The sequence below is a fragment of the Bombus fervidus genome, chromosome 8, assembly GCF_041682495.2.
Source record: "Bombus fervidus isolate BK054 chromosome 8, iyBomFerv1, whole genome shotgun sequence".
In the NCBI taxonomy this organism is placed as follows: Eukaryota; Metazoa; Arthropoda; class Insecta; order Hymenoptera; family Apidae; genus Bombus; species Bombus fervidus.
The window spans coordinates 1,560,879-1,584,829 of NC_091524.1; the positions used below are offsets into that span (position 1 = coordinate 1,560,879).

At 32.2% G+C, this 23,951-nt stretch overlaps 5 protein-coding genes across 15 annotated transcripts in view; 3 read left to right on the top strand and 2 right to left on the bottom strand.

The window, feature by feature from the left end:
* Positions 1-4,276, top strand: part of Gaba-b-r3 (gamma-aminobutyric acid type B receptor subunit 3) — a 32,835-nt gene extending 28,559 nt beyond the window's left edge. For all 4 annotated transcript variants that reach the window (XM_072008321.1, XM_072008320.1, XM_072008323.1 and 1 more), the window contains exons 14-19: positions 14-117; positions 497-790; positions 1,382-1,626; positions 2,907-3,107; positions 3,197-3,424; positions 3,579-4,276. In XM_072008321.1, coding sequence (XP_071864422.1) covers positions 14-117; positions 497-790; positions 1,382-1,626; positions 2,907-3,107; positions 3,197-3,424; positions 3,579-4,249 — 1,743 coding nt within the window. In that variant the 3' untranslated portion in view covers positions 4,250-4,276. The remainder of the gene's footprint in view (positions 1-13; positions 118-496; positions 791-1,381; positions 1,627-2,906; positions 3,108-3,196; positions 3,425-3,578) is intronic.
* A 1,372-nt stretch (positions 4,277-5,648) lies between these two features.
* Positions 5,649-11,791, bottom strand: LOC139989764 (uncharacterized). Of its 5 annotated transcripts, none has more exons than XM_072008326.1 (4): positions 11,587-11,791; positions 11,113-11,368; positions 6,237-10,953; positions 5,649-6,166 (listed from the first exon to the last, which is right to left on the bottom strand). In XM_072008326.1, the coding sequence occupies exons 2-4, from the start codon at positions 11,295-11,297 to the stop codon at positions 6,155-6,157; spliced, it is 4,914 nt and encodes a 1,637-aa protein (XP_071864427.1). In that variant the 5' UTR covers positions 11,298-11,368; positions 11,587-11,791; the 3' UTR covers positions 5,649-6,154. The 5 variants fall into 5 exon arrangements, with proteins under 5 accessions (XP_071864427.1, XP_071864426.1, XP_071864429.1 ...); XM_072008325.1 differs by having other exon boundaries at positions 11,482-11,791; XM_072008328.1 differs by having other exon boundaries at positions 6,237-9,637; positions 9,785-10,953; positions 11,113-11,791.
* A 1,408-nt stretch (positions 11,792-13,199) lies between these two features.
* On the top strand, positions 13,200-14,205 carry LOC139989795 (uncharacterized). Its single transcript, XM_072008418.1, has 3 exons — positions 13,200-13,331; positions 13,729-13,869; positions 13,948-14,205. Exons 1-3 carry the CDS (start codon positions 13,257-13,259, stop codon positions 14,080-14,082), a joined length of 351 nt encoding a protein of 116 aa, XP_071864519.1. The 5' UTR covers positions 13,200-13,256; the 3' UTR covers positions 14,083-14,205.
* Positions 14,206-14,678: 473 nt separating this feature from the next.
* Fig4 (polyphosphoinositide phosphatase FIG4) lies at positions 14,679-20,024 on the top strand. 4 transcript variants are annotated; one of them, XM_072008362.1, is made up of 14 exons: positions 14,679-15,018; positions 15,091-15,316; positions 15,705-15,869; positions 16,345-16,729; positions 16,807-17,053; positions 17,129-17,324; positions 17,397-17,595; positions 17,676-18,248; positions 18,313-18,425; positions 18,507-18,747; positions 18,809-19,024; positions 19,111-19,293; positions 19,349-19,517; positions 19,588-20,024. In XM_072008362.1, exons 1-14 carry the CDS (start codon positions 14,935-14,937, stop codon positions 19,636-19,638), a joined length of 3,048 nt encoding a protein of 1,015 aa, XP_071864463.1. In that variant the 5' UTR covers positions 14,679-14,934; the 3' UTR covers positions 19,639-20,024. The 4 variants fall into 4 exon arrangements, with proteins under 4 accessions (XP_071864463.1, XP_071864462.1, XP_071864460.1 ...); XM_072008361.1 differs by having other exon boundaries at positions 15,720-15,869; positions 19,584-20,024; XM_072008359.1 differs by having other exon boundaries at positions 14,680-15,018; positions 19,584-20,024.
* On the bottom strand, positions 19,760-20,866 carry Rpl40 (ribosomal protein L40). The gene is made up of 3 exons (XM_072008417.1): positions 20,722-20,866; positions 20,118-20,317; positions 19,760-20,036 (listed from the first exon to the last, which is right to left on the bottom strand). The coding sequence occupies exons 2-3, from the start codon at positions 20,305-20,307 to the stop codon at positions 19,840-19,842; spliced, it is 387 nt and encodes a 128-aa protein (XP_071864518.1). The 5' UTR covers positions 20,308-20,317; positions 20,722-20,866; the 3' UTR covers positions 19,760-19,839.
* Positions 20,867-23,951: the final 3,085 nt, after the last annotated feature.

Consider the following 23,951-nt stretch of genomic DNA (forward strand, 5'->3'; position numbering starts at 1 on the left):
GTTTTCGATACAGGTAGAGGTGTGCCGTTCTCAACATACGAACAGCTGGTTGGGCGCACTTTACATATATAAAGGTCTATTGCTAATCGTCGGTGTATATATGGCTTGGGAAACGAGGTAAAAATATTGAGTTAACTTGTAAATTTTATATACAGAATAGTTTTTGTAAGTAAGAATTCATTAAAACAATCGCTCGGGAGAATCTGTCCACATGGAACTTCCAATTGGAGAAGCAAAGTCGAACTGGAGTTTAATGAGGGATGCCATTAGTGCGTTCATTAGCAAAGATGTTTCCTCTTTTTGTCGGAGTTTTAGCATTGAGCTGTTGATATTAAAACGTTCCAAGGCCAAGTCAAGAACATAGAAATGGAAGTATCGATTTATTCATTGTAGAGTTAATGTAATTTTGATCAACAATTTAATTCTCTATTTATACTTATACATCTATGTTAATTATTTCTTACTTTGTACTTTTCTATATCGTGCATAATTACAGACACGTGAAAATACCTGCTTTAAACGACTCGCAATACATCGGCATGAGTGTTTATTTCGTGGTGATCACTTCGGGGATTGTGGTAGTGCTGGCAAATTTGATGTCCGACCGCGCAACATTGGCCTTCGTTACGATTACCGCTTTAATCTTGGCTTCAACGACCGCAACACTGGCGTTGCTGTTTCTTCCGCAGTTAACAAATATCTTGGCTGGCGAAAGGGCCGACCCCGTTGTCCAGAGTCTCGGCCTGAAGATCGAATGCAATACAAGGAGATTCGTGACCGATGATAGAACGTAAGTAACTGCTACTGTTGCCGCGATACGCCGCGTCGCGCCAATGACTACTTCGCAGATAAGAAAAAGAGGGTCGAAAGCAAATGGAAAATCAGAAGAAAACAGGAGCGAAGAAAGAGGGTAAGCACAATGGCGCTGAATACGATGACAATAAAGGTTTCTTTCGCTTGGTAACTAATCGTTTGGACGGATCTAACTCGAGACGATATCTTTTTATCGGTGCTCGGTGGCTGAACTCTTCACGTTATTCTTAACGGTACCATGGAACGATTCGTTTTAAACCAGGTCACAGGCATCGTTCATCATATTTTATTCAACTACCGACTTTCACTGAATTTTCTTTCAAACGGTGCCCACTAAAAAAAGTTTATTGAATTTTCCATTGAGAATTTATTCGATATCGAGTTAGAGAAGAGAACGAGATCGCATTACCATCAACGTTTAAAATTCCCGATGAAAATCCGTTAGATGTTACTGATCTATTGAAAATAGTATACGAATTAGTGTGTAATATTCGCAAGCCTAATTACGACACGGTATACAACTGCTTTTTAACGAATTTAACAAAAATTATATTTCATGGTACAACAGCGAACTTCAATACCGCGTGGAAGTACAGAATCGTGTGTATCGTCGTGAAATGGCACAGCTGGAACTGGAATTGACCAGATTGGAGAAACAATTGGCACAGGAACCGGTTGAACCATCGCATGCTTCGTCGAGCGCATCGATTCCACAACGCAATCCCAGCATCGGGGGTGGTCTGCCTTTGTTATTGCTCAGCGTCCTCCCACCGGTCATCCCTAGGGCTAGCTGGCCGTCCGCTGATTCGTCCGGTAAGTAAGATTCTTCGCTACATGATCCAAGATTTGTTGTGCAAATAAATTCGTGACGAATATATAATCGAAGATCGTTTCATGATTCGTTACCCTTCACCAAACGAAATCGTCCCTGTTTAAATTTGCACAATGAATAAACTATTTTATCAAGGAGAGAAAGAAGGAACGATACATAATTAATGTTCTTCTCGCTTCGTCGTCCTTCCATCATTCAGATGTTCAAGAAAGGTGACCGAATTCCGTTTATTGCACGCAGTTATCTGAACGTTACTGACGTTTACGTGCTTGTATCAGTATTTAAAAAACTTGTTGAAAGTTGAAACGATAGATGAAATTAGAATAAGGAAATCAAATGTTTCAAAAGTGTTCCGATTCGTATTGCGATACAAGAAAACATTCCCCAATTTGCTGACTTGTCTAATGTTTAAAGACGGTTATGTTATTTTTCGAGGAAAACTGCATGAAAACTGTACTGCCGAACAATGTTTCTTGCGCGTTTGTTAGTAGCGTACAACGTTCATCATGCTGCGGATGTAATTTAAAGTTTTGTTACTCTGTCAATTTGAAACAGCTATTAAATAAAATTAGTTGCTACTTAAGATTGCACATGAAACAGTTAATACAAAACCAACCAGCTTGATTGTTAGCCTGTCATTGCATTGGTCTGTATTACTAGCTTGAGGACATAATTCATACATTTCTGACATATTAATTGCCATTCGAGATACCAGACTGCACTCGTATTTCCCCGAGCTCTAAGTCCCAAACCGCTTGACAAGTTCGGACAAGTCTCTGACAGGTGTATGTACGTGCATACGCCCCATTCTGCACGCTAAATTGCACGTTTGATCCAATGTTTCGGAATGCAATGACATCCAGTTGAATAGAATCGATGATGAAACTTGACGGTCAACCGAATGAATCTGCAAATACTTAAAGCAGGATCCCCGTTTATGCTTTTGTTTAATTCGTAAATACCATAAAGCTTGTTGATCGAACATTACCCCATGGTGACACTCGATATTGAAAGACAATCTATTGCACACATATAAACACGAAGATTTCATTTAGAGAATTCGGGAACATTGCGTTTTCACGAAAAACGCGAGCGGTTATCCTCCTTCCTCTTCTACGATATCTTAGCACCTGCTTTCGCTTTCGTACTGTCTGCTTCAATTCGCCTTATTGGTTCGAATGTCAGTAAATATTAGTATCTATTATTAATGCAACACGATTGGCGATTGGACACGTATAGACTTGATTTTTCTGTAAATTAGGAATACGCCGCGGTACTGTAGCGTTTAGCAGCCAACCGGATTTGGAACCGGACGGCACACGAAGAAGTCTAGCAGATATTTACAAACTTCACCGACGAAGAGAGACGGAAGGACCGAATCGTTTGGGTGTTTTTCAGCGACTCTTCAGTCTTTTCGGCAGTCGCCCTACCAGCAGGAAAACTTCGACCGCCTCGTTTACGGGTAAATTGTATAAAAAAAGTTAAAAACCAATAATGGAATATAGTGTAATATACGTATTTGAAACGGTTAACCATGTCAAAATCTCATAGGAGTAGCATCAGCACTACGGGTTCACATGGGCTACATTGCCGGTTTGGTACCAGGCACAAAAGCAGCATCTACGTGTCAAGTTAATGCCCAAGGCAGTCGTTCGCCTCATCCTCGATGTGGCTCAGGACCAATAATTAGTATTACTAGCGAAGAAGATCGCAGATTAAGCCTGGGGCTACATCGTAAAGAGTACAGCGAGCCCAGAGTCAATTTTAGTCTACCACCCAGTAAGTATGCCCAAACTATTTCTTTATGGTGAATTATTTCATCGAGTACTTATATTGTTTCATTCCAAATACAATGAGTACGAGGTATTAACGAATCGCAATGAAATATGTAAATCTATTGTAACGTACGTATTTCGAACCGCTCTTCTTCTAGAAGCAAGTACCAGCCAAACATCGTCACGAGAAAAAATTCGGGGATCTCCGCGATTTCCACATCGGATAGTGCCGACAAACAGTTTAAATACGATTGCTCCAGGATCCTCGATCTCGAGATCCCACCGATGGCATTCCATGGAAGACGCGAGAAAAACTAAGGTCTCTCAACTCCCTCGTGGCTCATCGTGTAGCCCTAGCTGCGATGTATGGGCCACTCGTGAATTCGGAATTCCATTAAGCGAACTGGGAAACACTGCTCGAGGCAAGAAAACATCGGAATCATTAACCTTAACCATTATGGCGGAGTCGAATGTAAATTCTGATGACACAAAGCTCGGCAACAATTTAAAAAAGCTCTTCGAAGAAAATGATATGCAGAATAACGTTAGTCCTGCCGACTCGGAGCTGAAAATCACCCGATCCATTTCCTCATCGTCTTCATCACCAACAAACACTAGGACATCGAGTGCCACATATGGTATGTCTTCTTCTAGAAAAGAATCCAATTCCGAATCTGCCCAACTAGATACAAGTACAAACTTCATTCAGAAATCAGATTGTTCTCGACCCTCAAGTCCAACAACTCGCGCGACCAATTTGAATATCCCTGCAGAGATGGATAGTCATATGAACGCATCGTACGAAAATGGAAAATCAACTGCCTCGTAGATTAAAACAATAAGATGTGGAAAAAAACGATTTCCTGTTGCAATATTCTTCCTTCCTGTACTAATTGTCTCCTGAAACATATGTTCTTAATCGAGAGAAAAAAATCTACTCTCACTACTGTTTATGATTGATAAAAGATGAAGGATCATCGGCAAATTTCCGAAGAACACGACACTTGAAAATACCGCTGGCTCCTTCTTTTTATATTTTTAATTATATTTATTTTATTCTTCAATTAGAAAATAAAACATTATAAAAATGCAATTTTATACGCGACAATCTTCAGTATTCGTATTCATGAAAGATCAAGCTCAAATTGATTGCACAAAAACTTAGTGCGAGGGTCAAGAGAACCAATCACTGTTTAAATTTATCGTGTGTGTTCCTTAGTAATTGTGCCAAAGATAAAACTATGGGGCCCGTAAAAGTATACAGCTGATCGACTTTATGAATTATCACTTTATGGAGGGACCAAAATATAATAATAATCTTTTCTTCGTTGTTCAAAATTATTTCTAATCGATGTTTAATTGTTGGAAGTTCATAATATTTATCGATGCGTTCAATAATAAATATAATAATTTTAATTGTATTTTAATTGCTTCATTATCGTTTCGTAAAACTAGACGACTCAAATTATGTAAAGTCATAGAGGGTATGCTGAAAATACTCTTACAGGTCCAACGTCAAAGTGTTCAGAACCCAACCCTTCCTGAAGTACCTGCACTCGATGTAACGGAAAAATATCTCTTCGTAATACAGAATCATAAAAACAAATATATTGGTTTCTTCTGTAAATCTTCAAGTGTGATGTACTGATATTTTAACATTAATACGCGTAAAGAGTACATATTATATAAATAAATATATATACATATAGATAAAAAGAAAACAAGTGGGAATATTCCCCACGTTTCGTACCTCGAGTATCTCGTATGTGTCAATCACTGAATTATTAACTTAATACTAAGCAATAATCTTTGTCGGTGCAATTAAAAATGGTGTAATAAAGACATACATATATATTCTACCTATTTATTGCAAATAACATTATTTCCATTCTATTAAGAATAAGTAGTGATTTTCTTTAGTAAGTAAATCAGAATATTTTATTATTTATCTATTTTTGGATATAACGATGCACATGAATTAGTAGAGTAGAAAAAATTATATATATTTTTTTTAACAGAGCAATTATTTACATTATGTCGTAATTGCAACTGCAGATTTCATACATACGAATGATGTAATGGATATAATTATGTACGATAGAAGTTAGGCTGATTCGTATAAGATTAAGAGAACAAGTTTTAACGGCACATATAATAGAAAGAATAACTCAATTATTTGAATACACATAAAGAAGAAAATTCTGATAAAATAAATTATACAAGCAATATTTGTCTATAAATATTTGCATATATTTACAATCGTATTGCATTCCAAGACATTTAAGAAACTTAACACATTGCGTTCGCTTTACAGTATATGGATGTATGTGTATGGAGTATACACAACTATTATCATTTAACAAAGCTATGCAATTTATAATTAAAAGATCTTGAACGTACATATTTCATAAAAAACATAAAATAAAACATAGAAAAACATAAATTAGGAAATTTATAATAAATCCCAATGTGTTAATAAGTGTATTGATCTTAATATTAATCAAAATCCGTTCCGATATTCAAAGTAAAGCATTGAATAATGTTTTTTCGATACTATAAAATAATTAACAAGTTTGTTTTCTAATTTTTCTCATCTAGAAAACGAAGAAACGTTTTCCCATTGATTAAATAAAACGTTAAAATCACAGATTCAGGATCATATTTAAACCTAGAAATTACTACATATGTACTACTTTCCGATCGATTTTGTTTCGAAAAGTCGTGCCTCCATTAGCTATATAGTTGCCTGAAATAACAAACGTTCAAGGTTAATATATTAATAATCAAAAGATGAAATAGGTTCCATGTAAACTTACAGTGATTTTTTCCAGTATAGTTTCTGCTGGTTTATCCTTTCGAGCAAGTTCTTTTGGACTCGTTTTGATTGGTGTACATTTTTCTTCCTCCATTTCGCTCTTTTTCTCTGGACTTTTCAAAGCATTTTGCGCTTCTATCCTTTTACGATTTAAGAACGCCATGCCATGGACTCGAAGATGTTTATCTACCGCCGCCTTATCTTCGAAAACCGCCATACAAACATGACATTGATTTGCTTCGATAGACTTTCCTTCAGCCTCCAGATCATCCACATTATCAGGAGCGTAGGAAGTATTTTGTGCCATATAAGTTATGGGATCCTCTATCCCGTGAAATGCTTTCAGATGCATTTGTAAACTAGGTACTACCACAAAATTATCTCCACATTCCAGACATACTAAGTATCGACCTTTGATTCTATGATTGCACGCAATATGTTCTCTCAAATTTGTCATATTCGAGCATCGCTGATCACATTTCTTACACCTGAAATTACCCTCGCTATCTTCAGCTGTTTCTTGTGTTACACATAACCCAAGTCCTGTAAAATTCACGTTTTTCCCGTCGGTATTATATTTTTTTGGATTCCACCGTCGTCTTCTTTTTGAACTCGATATAGTACTTTCGGACTTGCGCTTTTTATTATCTAATAATTCCTTGTAACCACCATTAATAAATTCTGGTGATATTCGTAATAAGTTTATGGCAACTTCTGATAGCTTACAATCTTGCAAATGTTTACTCTGAAAATGATTACTTATAACTGATCTGGATGTATTTATTAATTCTCTGCATAAAGGACACGGAAAGTTTAGGATCTCATTTGAATTAGCTGGATTGATTAGAGCAATTCGTCGAGGAAAATAGCGATTAACTTCTTGATCGCGTGAAAATACTGCCATTTTTCCACCTTTCGTTATCTGTCCAGCTTTCTTAGATCGATTCATCTCAAGCACGTGTTGAGGAATTCTAACAAGCGGAGGAAGTTTCAAAATTAATTCATGTGCCTCCGATTGCTTTTGATTCTGCGTATTGTTCGAAACATCCCTTGTTTGCTTTATTTCATCTAATTGAATTTTTGCTTTTTCGCATGATGTGTCATATGTACTCTGGTCGTTTTTCACTCCTAAAAATTGATCTTGTTGAGGAGATTCAACTTTCACTGGGCCTGGACTTAGTTGAATCGTTTTGGTATCCCATATACAATCAATGACATGTTCGAGTTCGGTTTCGATCTCTTGATCTTGGTGAGCTTTGTTTTGTTTGGTTTCTTCATTTATTATGTTATCATCCGTCCCCTGAGCTCCACGTTCAAATACCTCAGACGTAATATTTCTAGCATTTATAATCTCACTTGTTGTCGTATCTATAAATTTCGAAGTTGCTTCAATCTTGTCGCATTCAGAAATATTCGACGTTAGGTCAGCCATTGACCTAACGTCGAGTATCTTCGGTATGATTCCACTTAACTTTGGAGAAAATTCTGAATTAACATTAACAACTTTAGAACATAGTGGTGTTTCATAATTTATTATGTTATCATCCGTCCCCTGAGCTCCATGTTCAAATACCTCAGACGTAATAGTTCTAGCATTTATAATCTTAGGCATAACAGTTCCATCTTTGCAAGACTCTGTGTGTGCATTTGTGAATTTATTTTGCTGTAAACTATTTTTCAATAAATTTGCTCCGGTTTCCACTTGAGAAGTATTCCACAATGTCTCAGAACTTGTAAGTTCCCCTAAACGTGTTTCGTGTTCACTTTGCAAATGAGACATAATTCGTTTCGCCTCTACATGAATAAACGTACAAAATGGACATTTGAACCATATTAATCTTTGAACGACTATATGTTTTTCCATGTGTAACATGTAATCTTCGCAACGTACAATGCATCGCCCAAGTTTACATAGTACAAGCCTTATGGGTTGATGATCATTTGCATCCGAATGTTTATCTTTATGATGTTTTCTATATTCGGAATATGATGGTAAAACGATGTAACATTTATCACAAACTACCTTATTATGACTGTGCATAATTGCGAAATGTTTGGCGACAGATTCCATATCTTGAAAACCATCTATTTCACAAATTTTGCAACCGAGAACACGCCTTTTTAGCGTATGGAAACAGGTAGTCCATGTATGGACTTCTAACGATCTATATGATGTAAATTTACGATAACAATCAGGGCATAAATATGGTCTCTCTTTGTCGTGAAATGTTTGATGAGCTACGAAACGCGTCGAATTACCTTGATACGTATGACATTTGTGGCACATATGCCTATAGCAAGAACAATATATATCGTTTTTCGCAGGCTTTGAAAATCCTGGAATATAGTACTTGGGTTTTTTAATTTTATTACATGCCTTACAAACAGGTTTTTCATCTGTTTTTTCATATTCAGATTCCCATTCATGTAACAGTGCATCTTTCTCCTCTGTGTTATTAAATTTCTTAGTGCATTTATCAATACAATGTTTCAGCACAGTCTGCAAAATATGAACTGCTTTTAAGTTTTCTTTGATCACATTATCAGTTACGAAATTCATTACTCTTGATATTTCTTCACCAATTTCTTGTAAATGATCGTATCGTTTATTCAATTCGAAATAAGAAAGATGAAAAAATTCATTTAGCATTTCTTCTCTACATTTTGTTATCATCGTAGATGTATCAACAATAGAATAAATTGGCTTTTGATTAAAAAACTTTACATCGAGATACAAATTTTGGTCTTCTCCTTTATGAAATGTTAAACTTTCAAATGAATTGTTCATATTTTGTACATCAATACCAATGTCTTTATGTTCAGTATTTAAATAAGGTATATCAACTTTCTGAGAACCCTTTGCTGACAAAGAAGTCTGTTTCGACTGAATATCGCAGCTAGAACTATTTGATAATTCCGACGGGGATGGTGAAGGTGTTAAAGGGGAAACATCATTATGAAATGAATTCGTTTTTTCCTGATTCGATATATTTTCTATTTCAGTGGAATCTAAGGGTATCAATGGTGGAATATTATAGAACACTAATGGTGGAATATTTGTAGATTTTGATTGCACTGTTCCTTGTACATTTTTTACTGGTACCACAGCATTGGATGTGTTTTTTAAATTTTTAGTAAGACCTGATGATTGCTTAATAATATATTTCCGTCCGTTTTGATATATAATCCTACCGGGAAAAGGTCGTAATTTATTTTTAAAGGGCTCGGTTTGGTTTTTCGAACTATTTCTGTTAGTTTCTTTACCGGCTTGAGATAGATTTTTATCTCCTATATTTATTTTCATTTTCGATAATTTTTCATTCCCAACAGGTACTAAGCGAATGACTCCTTCGGAAGATGATTCTTTGTTATTATCATCAGGTGCATTATCAGACGTGTGTCCTATAAAAACTATCTTTTTGTTATTGATCATGTGAGGTGGTAGCTGATTAATAATTGTATTAATATCAACATGTTTCGTACTTTGAAATCTAACATCCTTTTGACCAGAATTAATGGTCAATGTATATAGATTTTGTTTCAATTTACCTAACTTATTTTTATATGTATCCACCTTTGCTGTACAAGATACATCAGATTGAACCTTAGACACATTTAATAAATTATTGCGAAGTGTTTTATTTTCCTTTCTATCAGATTTTTCTTTTACGATATTGCCTTCTGCAACTGTCTTGACTGATAAATTGTTACTAGATTTATGTGTTAAACTCTTCCACAATTGTTTATTGGTAGGACGCTTTGATAAATCTTTGATATCACGTTTAGGCGCTATCATTGTATTACCACATGACATAACCATATTGGATGAAATGGAGTTTACATGTCTTACTTTATTTCGTTTAAACTTATTAATTACATTTGGACGTTTTGGAGTGCATGAATCTTGCACTGATTTTACAGAAACTGTTGTGTTTCCTTTCCTTTCCTTAATATTTGCTGGAAACTCAGATTCAAGAAATTTTGAGAATCCACAATTTACAAAAGTAATGTCATTTAGTGTACAAGGACTGTCTTCATTTTCAATCATACTTTCATCAGAGATGGAAACCCTGGTATCTGTTGAAGATGGACTTGTTCCTTTATCAACATTTTCTACTGACTCAGGAATATCAATATCAGAAAATTTCTTGCCATTGTTAGGTGTAGAATGAGCAGAATTCAAAATAGAAATTTGCTCCTCTATTGATATTTCTAATGGCTTAAAATGGAATCGACCATTATAACCTTTAAGAATAACAGTAACTGGATTATTAGCATCTTCTGCCAATTGCCACCAATTGTTATCAATAGTTTTATTTTTCAACCAATCCATTATATGAACTTTTATTATAAATGTATGTTCCATGAGTGCTTCGCATGTTAAATCTACTTCAGGATTCCAATCGATGATATTTGTTGGTAAAGGCATTAACATTAAGTCACCTATATTTACCAAATCTACATTATGAGCTTTCAAATGTGCAAAAAATTGACATTGATTGTAAAAGATTCTTATTGCCCCAAATTTTTGATTGTTACGTAAACCTCTACTTCGTAAATATAAGCGTTTCTCATGATCCAATTGTAAACATGTGGAACATAATATACCTTTTACAGAGCTATGTTTACAAGCAGTTACAAAACAATGATGACACCAATATCCCAATATCCAACTTTTCCTTGCAATATGGTCTTCCAAACTGCTTCGAAAATAGAAGCTAACAAAAAATAAAATTTCCACATATTACATGTATTTCTATTTAAAAACTAATCCTTACATGTACTACATATAATGCTTTATAATACTGCAGTTAATATACAACATATGTAAAACAGATACTTAAAATATATTAATATGTGTGTATATGTGAACTTACCAGTCTTTGCATTGTGTACACATATATAGATTCTCACATTCTGGAACATACTCCTCCAAAGGGAAGGATGGTAATGTTGGCTCATAAGGTTGTGTCTCTGTTATAAAAACAGCATTTTTCACTGCTGTATAATATTTGTCACCCCACCTAGTTTCAGTCCTTCTATTCCTTCTTAGTTTTGGCATGAGATTTTATTATTATGTGTCACAATATTTAGAGTATCTTAGACACAGGATCCATAAGCACCAAATTGATACTTGAAAGTTCATAAATATAGATATGAACTATTGTAATAAACAATTATTTATAGCAATGTATTAAAAGTCAGTGAAATGCTGTTATTTCTACTAATAAAGTATAATACTATACCAATTATCATATATTTTTTTATGACATACAATGAATATGATATGGCACTACAGACTTAAAGAATATTATACAAAATTTATTCACAATTTTGTCACCAAATCTCACCATTAATTACGCCTGTCATATATCTTTTTCATATCATACAATGTATTAACAAAACTTAAAGGATTGTTCATCAGTAAACCGCCATATTCAGCCATGATATGTTTTGCTGTTTCCAGCTCGTCGGTAAAACAGAATACACCGAGCTGCCGTTGCGGCAAATGATTGAAGTAATATTAACAAATGCACAACTATTGTATTTACCTACATACATATCCTATACATATACATACATGTAATACATATTTTTTCTCTCTCTCTCGATATATATATATATATATATATATATATATATATATATATATATATATATATATATATATATATATAGAGAGAGAGAGAGAGAGAGGATTACCAAATGTTTTACATTTATTATTTTTGTAAATTATTTTAAGTTCTAATTTTTAGGATATTTTCAATGCTATTAATGTATGCATATTATTTTATATAATTATCACCAGTAAAAAGGATATGGATATTGAATACAATTGTGGACTCTTATGCCATAGTGAAAAGTTGTATCCAAGCACCTTTGAGGATCCTGGAAATATACACAAAGATTACTGAGTTAATACAAATAAAGCAATGAGTATCATTTTACGGTACATGAAAATAACATTTAAAACCACTATATTTTATTAAAACTGTGTACTAGACTGAATACGTATCTTAAACACTACATTTTTTAATATTTGGTAAGTACGATTTCATTTTAAGAAGATTATTGCAAAAAATAACATATAATTGATTAATACTAGTTTTATTAGTAAATATATTTTATATATATGAAACATAAAATTAGCTTATATCTGTTTACATATTTTCACATAAGTTTTTACTTGAATGAAATAATATGATTAGTTAATACACATATTCTTAATACAGATTCTCTCTTAATTCTGTTTACAATTAATATCTATAATTGTAGAATATCATCTTTTTCTATTTTAAACACACACCAGTTAAGCAATACTAAACAATAAATAATATACACTAAACTTACAAGATATTCTGTATTTATATACTTGAATAGTTCATTAATAATTCCTTATATTTTATGTTTTCATTAAGTGGATATTACAAAGCAGTTGTAATTACAATGTGATTATATCTCAGAAGAATTTCAAAAATTTGTACCCTTTTTAAAAGCAAATGTTACATATGTATATACATATATTTTTTATTTAGATACCCCAGCCATTGATAATGGTCTACAGAGAGCGCTAGCTGTAGTTTTTGGATTCTAGTATCTTACAGAATGGAATAAAAATATATTTAATTTTTGTAAGAATGAGTAAAACATAATAAATATATATAACTTCTAAATTCAAAAATGTGATAAAATGTACATATATAATAATATATTTTAGTCATAATAATATTATCTATAAAGTGTTATAAATAACTGCTATTTTATAATTCTATTAGGCTTACTGTCGGATTATATAGTTAAAAATAAATTAATATGTGTAACTTATTTAATAATATTTGATAGGAAAATTTTCGACTAATTTATAATGAAATACCTAGCTTGCGTTCTACCAACTTATACATATATCACTATGTACGTTACGTGTGATAAATAAGTACTTGCTTTTCCCTTTCCAGAGAGCACCAAACTCACTACGAAGAAGTGCCATCAGAAGGGAAGGTATGTTACGCAAATAGATAAAATGTCGTTCCATCAATTCAATGCATTTACTGGTCGTTTAAAACAATCGACACAATTACAAGCTCTTTATCCATTAGTAAGTAATTAACGACAAAAATTAAGCCAAAGATTCATATATTTTCCAACATCTTTTTTCCATTTTTGCTACTTTGCTTCAATGAAGTATAATTTACTCTGTTTTTAATATGATAATTATAAAACAAATTTTCCAAATTTTACATTTAGTTATTTATTGTTAAATAATATTCCCTATTATATGCTAGAAATGTTAGATAAGTAAGGAATGAAGCTTTACATCTTTATATAACTACGTAATATCAATAGAATATAGGTATAATATCAATATCCAAGAAATTAAAAAAACTATGATATAAAAAAATTGTATATTTAAATTTAATATCCTAAACATAATATTATTTGTACCAATTTCATTGATCATATAATAATATATGAAATTAATACTTGTGTCGTAGTCCCCAAGACCATTAGAAAAGATAGAACCAATAAAAATGATGTTTGATTCTGTCAAAACTAAGCCATCTACTGTATTATCTGGCAAACAGAATTATTGCACAGTACCTGCAAAAATAAAAAAGCTCCAACAGGAATGGCAGGTAAATATAAATACATATATATCTGTTGATAATAGAATTACATTAAAAAGAGAAATATAATAAACATACATTTTACAGGCTGACTTAACAAAACCAACATATCTTTTACGAGGTGGATCGGATAAGATGATTGTTGTAGGACTTTCTGCATTTATCGCAATTGGTTTTATCAGTAATATGTATTACTTATTACAGCTCAAAAAGAAATTTTAATGCATATAGGAAATTTAAATGCTTTAGCATAGATATACTTAGGAATGATATTTGTTGTAAAATATAAATTATAACTTCAAGTAATATTTTGAACTCATTATTATAAATAAATGATTAAATATACATTTATTTTATTCTGCCTTCACACACCTTTTTATAGTTAGGTTTTCGTTTGTGTATAGTGAGAATATACTACACATGTATAATATATATCAAAATGTGTTGTATGCAAATATATAAGAATTACATATATGTATGTATATACATAATGTATAGAAATGTACCTACTACGTAGAATTCTATATTTCATCCGCGATTATAAAATACGCTAACCTATACCACAAATACAAAAAGTATAGGATAGACCTAATGCTCAATGCATTTTTATGCCATTTGTTTCGTGAACTTCAAAGGCAAGTTCATATACAATTTAAATATCAATTCGAAGTTTCCGATTTAGCATACTCTTAATACATGCTTATTATAGACGAGGTACTGAGATCTTGACATTGATTAAATATAGAATAGATTTGATATATGGAATTCGCATTTCATGTTCTGAAATTGCTTTTCGGTTGTTACGGCGAACGTAGAAATTGTATCAATTTAATCGCCGAAAATGATAGTATTCCATACTATATCGACAATGTTGGGAATGACACCTATATGGTAAAAGAGCTCTAAAGCACTCGAGATGTAAGACAGAAAAATCCACTGAGTAATAGGTCTATCTTTTATTTTGTCTGTGATGGTATTAAACGTCAACTTAAATGATACACAAAGAATTTGCAAGAAAGCTACTAGTATTGGAAAAAGACATTCTAAATATTTCTAAATTAACATTTATCTGCAATGGATGAAAAGATTATTTCAACTGTAGTATTTCATCCTATTATTTCTTCAATACAAAAAATTGCCCTTTATGAAACAAAATCTGTAAGATCTTACTTTATCTTACAAGCAATAAATTATTTAAATATTCTTGAATACATATAATTTACGTTCCAGAGGTTTTATTTAATGGGTTCAAATAATACTTTAACACGTTTCCGTGTATTAAAAATAGACCGTATGGAACCGAAAGAATTAGTTGTTGTAGATGATAAAAGAGAATATACTCAAGATGAAATAAAGGACCTTGTAAATATGATAGACATGGGTAATCGTACACGTACTGGACAAAGAAGTAATATTGGAGGAGTTGCCAAAATTGTTTCGGCTTTTGGAATTGTTGGTAAGCAATATTAATTTCTTTATTAGTTTCTTACATAAATTATCAGTACATATGGTTCTACAATAAAAAAATTTTCATATTTTGTAATAATTATATATGACACATAATTGTGTAGAGAGAATAAGAATATAATTTTATATATCAATTCTTTGTTTTTTATTAATACATAGTTACATTGTATGTAATATGTAAGAGCATCGTACGTGTTAGAGACATAGCTTAAGCTTTATAATTTTGCATGATTTAATTCTTGGCATGCATGTTTATTGCATTTTAATACTAGACGCAAAATAACATAAATATACATAGTAATATTGGAGTAAAACTATTGCTAAAATATTATATAAGACTTAGTTTCCATATATTATGTATTTGCTTGCTAACAAAGGCAACATTCACAAAGAATCTACATCTGACAATGGTGTATCAGAAGAATCTGAACACCAAGAATGTCAGAAACCATTGCACAAACCAACTCAAACTAAATTCACCTGGAAAACAATGTGGCAGAGAGAAACTTTCCCTCGACTAGTACCAGCTTTTGGTCTTCTTGGTAAGGACCAATGTCTTTCATATTCAGTGAAACATCATACATTTGAAACAGAATAACAGTCTTAACAAAGAAAATTTAATACACATGCACATATACACACAAAAATCAACTTTATAGTAAGTGATACGTATGTAATACAATAAGATGCAAATGTAGCTTAAATGCGATAATGGTCATTCTGTGTGGTAACTTTATAATAAACTATTAAATTGAAAATTTAAAACTCAAAAATAAAATTTTATGCAATAAGAAATGATATTAAATACTTATTGTACCAATATAAATATTCTGTAAGATATTGCAGCACATGTATGTTTTTAGCATGATATCACACAAAATTATATTTGCATGCTATTTTACTTGCAGTTAGAAAGTTAACCATGTTATATGCACAATATATTAGATATGTAATAAATAAAATGTAAAAGTGATTTAAACTAATAAAATAATTAATGGTTAAAAATTATTCTATTAGGTTTTGTACGTTTCTTAGAAGGATACTATATAATTCTTGTTACCAAACGACGTAGAGTGGCTGTAATTGGGCATCATACAATATATAAAATAGAAGACACTTCAATGATTTATATTCCAAATGATACTATCCGTGTTTTTCACCCTGATGAACAAAGATATGTGAAGATGTTTCAAAGTATAGATCTTAGTAGTAATTTCTACTTCAGTTATTCTTATGACCTAACGCATACTTTACAAAATAACATGACTCCACCAAAACATATCAAACCTGATATTTTTAATACAAATAACACGGATTCAAATCAAGCAGAGAATAGCGATACTGAAGATGCAGAAGACTTTTTCAATATTTGGGCATCTAAAAAAAATTATTGGAATAATAGGTTTGTTATAATAATCAACTAATAAGTTTTTGAAAATTAAACACTCAATAAAACTTGATAATTGGTAATATTTTTAGTGGTACAGAAAAATATATCGATTATGGTGTACGAAGTAATCCGCACCGTCGATTTGTGTGGAATTCGCATTTATTGAAACCAGTAGAAAATGACTTGCATCGTGACTGGATTTTATATGTTACACACGGTTTTATTGGTCAATCAAATGTCAGTATTTTTGGAAGATCTATGTATATAACTATTATAGCTAGAAGGAGTAATAAGTATGCAGGTACCAGGTTTTTAAAACGTGGAGCAAATTTTGATGTATGTATAATTAAATAATATTTATGTTGTACTATTGTAACTGTATATCACTAAAAGGTAATTTTATTACTTCAGGGAGATGTTGCAAATGAAGTAGAAACAGAACAAATTGTACATGATTCTGGAGTGAGTTCTTTAAGTAAAGGCCGTTTTAGTTCTTTTGTACAAATGCGTGGATCAGTTCCTGGACATTGGAGTCAGGATGTTAGTAAAATGGTTCCTAAACCTACTATCACTTGTGATTTGGCTGATCCTTATGTAGAAACAGCAGGTATGGAAGTTAAACGGTATCGTTATATTTATATATGATACAATCAACATTTAATTATTAAAAAAAAACCAGGTGCACATTTTAATCAGCTTTTAAGAAGATATGGTTCTCCAATTATAATTCTCAATCTTGTTAAAAAACGTGAAAAAAAGAAACATGAAAGTACATTGAGTGAAGAATTATACATGGCTGTTAAATATTTAAACCAATTTTTATCTCCAGAACATCATATTCAATACATAAGGTTTGACATGGCTCGAATGAACAAAAGGTATAACTGCATGTAGTGATTTTATGTTCTAGTATGCAAAAGTATTAGATATAATTTTTAATCTTCTTTTTTTTTTTCAGAAAAAAGTTTAATGTTATGGCACGATTGGCAAATATAGCACATAATGCAGTTTTGAAAACTGGTATTTTTCAATCACAAAATCCATATTACAGTCAAAGGAATTTATTTTCTCCTCAGCCTAATTACAATAAAAAATCTCATAAAACAAATTCAAACACGATTTCTTCATTCAATACATATGGCATTCAAAATTATACAAATATTTCCATTGGAGATAATCTATCTGTCAGCTGTAGTACTGATTTTAAATTTGCCAGAGAAAATAAGTATAATGAATTACATGATATAGAAAACAAAGTAAGACAATGCTTCGGTAAAAGGGGTACATTACAAACTGGTATTATTAGAACAAATTGTGTTGATTGTTTAGATCGTACGAACACAGCACAATTTGCGATAGGAAAATGTGCTTTGGGATTCCAATTGTGTGCTTTAGGAGTATTAGAATCTCCTAAATTAGAATTTGACTCTGATTGTGTAAGAATGTTAGAAGAATTATATGAGGATCACGGCGATACATTAGCATTACAATATGGTGGCTCTCAATTGGTGCATAGAATAAAAACTTACAGGTAAAATTGTATAATATTGTATATATTTTCAATTATGATGAGAGATTTTTATTTTATGATTTAGAAAAACTGCACCATGGACAAGTCAGGGTAATGATATTATGCAAACTCTCAGTAGATATTATAGTAACACATTTAGCGATCAAGAAAAACAACATACAATTAATTTATTTTTAGGTAAATATAAATATGAGATTAAATAATATTAGAGATAAATCAGAATAGTAAATAAAATTTGTATCTAAATATTTATTACAGGTTTATTTATACCTGAAGAAGGAAAGCCTCCTATTTGGGAACTTCTAACAGATTACTATCTTCATCATAAACCCGCTTGTCACTATTCCCGCAGAATAAAACCTTTAACGCAGTGGTGGGATACTACTGTATTAAGATGTCTACCATATGCATTAAATGAAATAACAAAAACATGTTCAGAAATAATACAAGTTCAAAATTCAACTGAGGAAATGATTGATGTTTATTACGATTACCATAGGTATTGAAACATTTCATAATGTGAATGTAATATCGTGGTTCATTTATATATTTTTTTGTAGGCCATACGAACTGTCTTTACTTTCCGAAGTTTACGCGTATAAAATTAGTCATTCTGTTAGAGATTTTATGCCGCATTTTACAACCAGTTTTAGTCCATTTGCAGTACGAATACGACCAGGTAGAAGAAGGGAAGAAACTGGTAATAAAAATTTAAATATGAAGAATCCTTCAATGACTGGGCAAAGTAGTACCAGTAGCACAACATCGAGTGCAAGGTAGTACAAGTCATTAATAGAGCGATGGAAAAATTAAAGCAAATGTAATTTTTTGGATCTTAATTTTTATGTATAATATTCCATAGCTCTAGCGATGATTCAAGTTCCGACGAATATGAGAATCATCAGCATACTAATGATTCTCAATTTGTAATGTCGAAAGAAAGCTCGGAATTCACATCTTTTGAATTATTATTTCCATCTATGAAAGAAGTGTATGGTACTCAACCTCAATATCCTAAAAGGAATGATGTCATATTATATAAAAGGTAAATTGCTTCTATACATATTAAAGGATACTTTTTTAATATATATTTTTAATAGATTTGCATTAATTGGACGCAATGCAACATATTCCTCGGATTACACGAAATTGCGTTCGAAATTAGCTCAACAAGTGTCATTCCCTGAAGTGACAACTACTGTAGTTCAAGTACCAGTGATAAAGAAGTCTAGTATTAGTATATATGAGCAATATGTTAAAAGAGCAGAGGTGAGTATATATAGTCATTAGCATATAAATCTTTTTTATCGTATTAAAATTATATATATTATTTAGGTAGGCGGTTCTGTGCCAAGCACCAATGATATTAACTTGTATGAAAATTATGTGAAACAACAGTTACCGAAAAGACTAATATATTCAAATTGAACCTATTATGTGTTAAAGTTTGTTTTATGTTTTTGTATACATCTATATACATTAATATATAATAAAATGTTAACAAAATCTGATTACTTCTTTATGTATGTTTTATTCACACCATCTTTTAGAAATACATATATTCGCAAAATAAGCAAACATTATATGTAGTCTACTTCAGCTTCTTTTTTGGTCGAATGTTGTTTGTGTGGCCACACTTTTTCTTACGACAGTTGGTTGCACGTGGATGAAGACGGGCATAACATTTTCTACAAATCATTTTATCACAATTGTATTTCTGTGCAAGAATACGCAAAGTAGGTTCGATGACACCACCACGAAGTCGAAGAACAAGATGCAAGGTAGATTCTGTTCAAAACATAGGAACTATTGTTATGGGCTATAAAATATATAAAGTATTGGAGCTTCTTTAATGAAGTTACAAGATACCTTTCTGAATATTATAATCTGACAGAGTACGTCCATCTTCCAATTGCTTCCCAGCAAAAATAAGACGTTGCTGATCAGGTGGAATTCCTTCCTTATCCTGGATTTTAGCTTTTACATTTTCAATAGTATCTGATGCTTCTACTTCAAGGGTGATGGTTTTACCAGTCAAAGTTTTCACAAATATCTGCATCTTGGTGTATCTATTTTTTAGTATAAAAAAGATTCAAACCGTAAATGTAATAAAAGATCATAATGTAAAACAGGGACATTACAAAAGTATACAATATTTACTCGGCAAAATAGTTGAGTTCGACAATTAATTTTCTACGTTCCTAATTTTTCTTTGTTATCTACTATTTTTTTATTATGAAGTTCACTAAAATATGTAGAAGTGACTAGAAAATTTCACAATAGACATTTCGTTTATAAACGTGTATTCTAGCAACGTAACGCGATGCAATTGTTTTTGAAACCCTTTTGTTTAATTGTTTCATTATATATGTAATTTTTTCATTAACTATTTACTAATTCAATTTAAAATCAATTTATAACTTCGTAAGAACATTTTAAAGTATAAAAATTCTAAACAATATTGAACTCTTACCGTTGAAAACGCGTGCTTGCTGAAAACAACCTAAAAGGACTTTACGATGGCAGCACTATAACTTCCGTCCACATGAAAATCAATTATATAGGTATACTAGCCCTCTCGTGGCGAATAATACTACTATTTCAAAGAAAAGTGTTTGCAAGAATTTTTATTGTGCCCAATTTGCACACAAAGCGTGTAATTATTGAAAATTTACGTCGTTACTGCATATTTGAAAGAAGTTGTTTTCAGCCTATTGTGAATATTGTTAATAAGTATTAATAGTTAAGACGATTCATTTTCAACGTATTGTACAACATGAAAACCTTGATACCTAGTCATTTTTATAAAAGAAACCACCTCCTGAATATTATCGTTATCCTTATTACAATCCATATTTATCTTAATCTTATTTGAATGTATTGAACGTTAAATATTATATAATATTATTTTCTTTAACAAACTCTTTAGTTAATGATTTATAACTATGAATTATATTTGTATATCTTCTGATAATATATTTGTATTTTATAATTGTAAAAATGTAGATGCATATATGTGTCTACGTTGCATTTCAAACATGTATGATACATGTATGATGATGCGTGCGCATGTTATGTACGATGTACGTAGTGCTTCCTTCAGAAGACGAAGGTTTCATTCCATGCCTTCGGCCATGGCCCTTAAACTTTATACTTTGACCTAGATGTTTACCGGCCTGCACTCGGTAGTGATTCGCAAGAGACCCCGGATGCACCTCTGAACGTCGGGATGACCACCGTGGGGTTTTAGTCGGTAAGAGTCCGACACTACACGGTCGTTGCTACGCAGCGCCGAGTGTCCATGAGGATTTCCCCACGATAAAAAAAAAAAAAAAAAAAAGAGATGTTTACCGGCCGAGAGGCCCCACAATTAAAAGTGTTTTACAGCGGCCTTTAAAGCTAGGAATTATCTAAGATTTTACATATTTTCAAATAGAATGGTTATTTCTTAGAAACTTCCATTAGAATCTGTAGCTTACCATAGAGTTTGTACAATTTGTAGAATTTCGCAGGTATGTTTATAATTTCTCACAGATATGTTCTTCGTGAATGGATCTCATAAACTCGAATGAGTTTTACGATACTTTAAAGAAATATAAGAAGCTTTATGATACTCTGCCGGCTTGAATGCTTTTGCATTTACTGAACGAGAATCTCTTTGCATTATGAACGTCATGGGTCAATGCGTTATATGTAAGAATGTAGATAAAGAGAAATGCAGTGGAAAGTAAAAGAAGTATGTAAAATGTATCATTAATTTTGTGACAGTAGTAGATAGGCTATGAAATCGTTAACACAAAGGCATCTACAATTAATTCACTAAACACAACATTTTTTAACTTAAAATGAGATGCATCTCGCTAATTAGAATGCATATCGAACTCGTAATCCACAATACAGCTTTGGATATTCGATATATGTATGTACATGATTCCCCGTGATACAATGTATTCGCCTTACAGGTGAAATGGAGTAAACAACAAGGTTGTTCTTGTAATCCGTTCTGAGATTGCTTCATCGAGTAGCTTCGGTTTTTGTATAACATTATAGAGGAGTTGTAAATCTCCATCGAAGTTTGTTATCAAAGTTTCCTCATTATAAATTCCACTGGTTGTTTCCTATACGCCAGAAAACACATCTCAATTCGTTGCATTGATCAACTGTGTTGTCGAAAGTTATTTCGAGTTGTTGAACTTCAATGAAGTTAACCATAGTCTCAAGGCTATTGTGAAAATTGAACAGTAACTAGATTTAGGTTTAGATGGACTGACTATGGTCGTGAATGCGAATTAATACGTTTTAATGATGTATGAGAATAAAGTAAATATTAATAGAAATCTACAATAGTGAAATTCTCGATAGTTACAATGATTATTGCATAGTTGATATAAATTGTTGTTAATGAGTATGCGTACTTTAACGGTAATGTTATGTACGAAAAACCATTTTTTGATGTATGCAGGTGGGAAATTAATTTGTGACAGTATTGCTTTCTCTCTTTGTTTCGATCGTTTGCAAATAAATACCTAACGCTGAAAGTTGATTGATCAATTTGCGTATTTGTTTAACAGATGTTAAATTTTGATCATGCAAGTACGATAGTGTCGGAAATAACGAATAAAATAAAAATCTTTTCTATATAAATAGGTATTACGTTGACATCATTGTACAAGTTTTTACGGGCGAATATAGATAGTGCTTAATAATAGAGAACAATAGAGAATATTTTCCGTTTTTAGACGCAATCACCGTGAGCGAACAGTCATTTAGCGACTATTTTATAGCGGATCTACTAGAATGTAGACAGAATAATTCCGAAATCGAAACAGTATAAATTTACGGGGATTCCGGTATGATCAAATCGTATTGTGTCCCTAACAGTTGCAATTGGTCTTTATTTACGAAACTATTGGGTCGATACTACTTTACTCTAGTGTTTACTTTTCCCTCCGAAAAACAACGGATGTCCAATGCAGTTGTGACTGCTATTGCTGCTATGACATTCGGCCACTTGTCCATTAATGGATATCTGTATTCCATGTTCTGACGCGATTTCCATTTACATACGTTGCATGCCATACTCTTATCCTTAAACGTATGAATTAAATACGGCTTCGGTCCATGTATCATTTCTGGAAATTGCGAACAAGGACTGATTAAACATAATACTTCCGGTTTTATATATCGAAAATGTATTTCTATTCCGCTGGTTTGTTAGTGAATTCCCTATGGCAAAATCGTGTATTCGTTAGAATAGTTAATAACGATGACATGGATCAAGAGCAGGTATCACCCGCGGCAAGCAAGCTATGCTCATGTTCAGGTTCGCCAGACTGGGTTGCTCTTCTACCAAATAAAGCCTTTGCGTTTTTTGTAATCATTGCTGGTCGGTTTACCTAGTTTCCTTTTTCAATTACCCTTGTAATTATCTTCTACATATTTTCTTGTAGTTCTTACTGTAGAACTTTCGCTATTAGCACGGCATTCTGGGATTTTATTTAGTGCTAACTTTTCTTCTGATCGTTCATCTCAATTCCATCGTATAGTGTGTAATGTCTGATACGAGGTGTCCATCAGATCAATGAGACCTCTTATCGGTGTCTTTGCCTGAGACACGTAAGCAGATGAATTTATCAGTGAACGAACTAATAATGGAAAAGCCTGTCCGAGTCAGTAAGATCATTAAACTGTAGGGGCCACGAT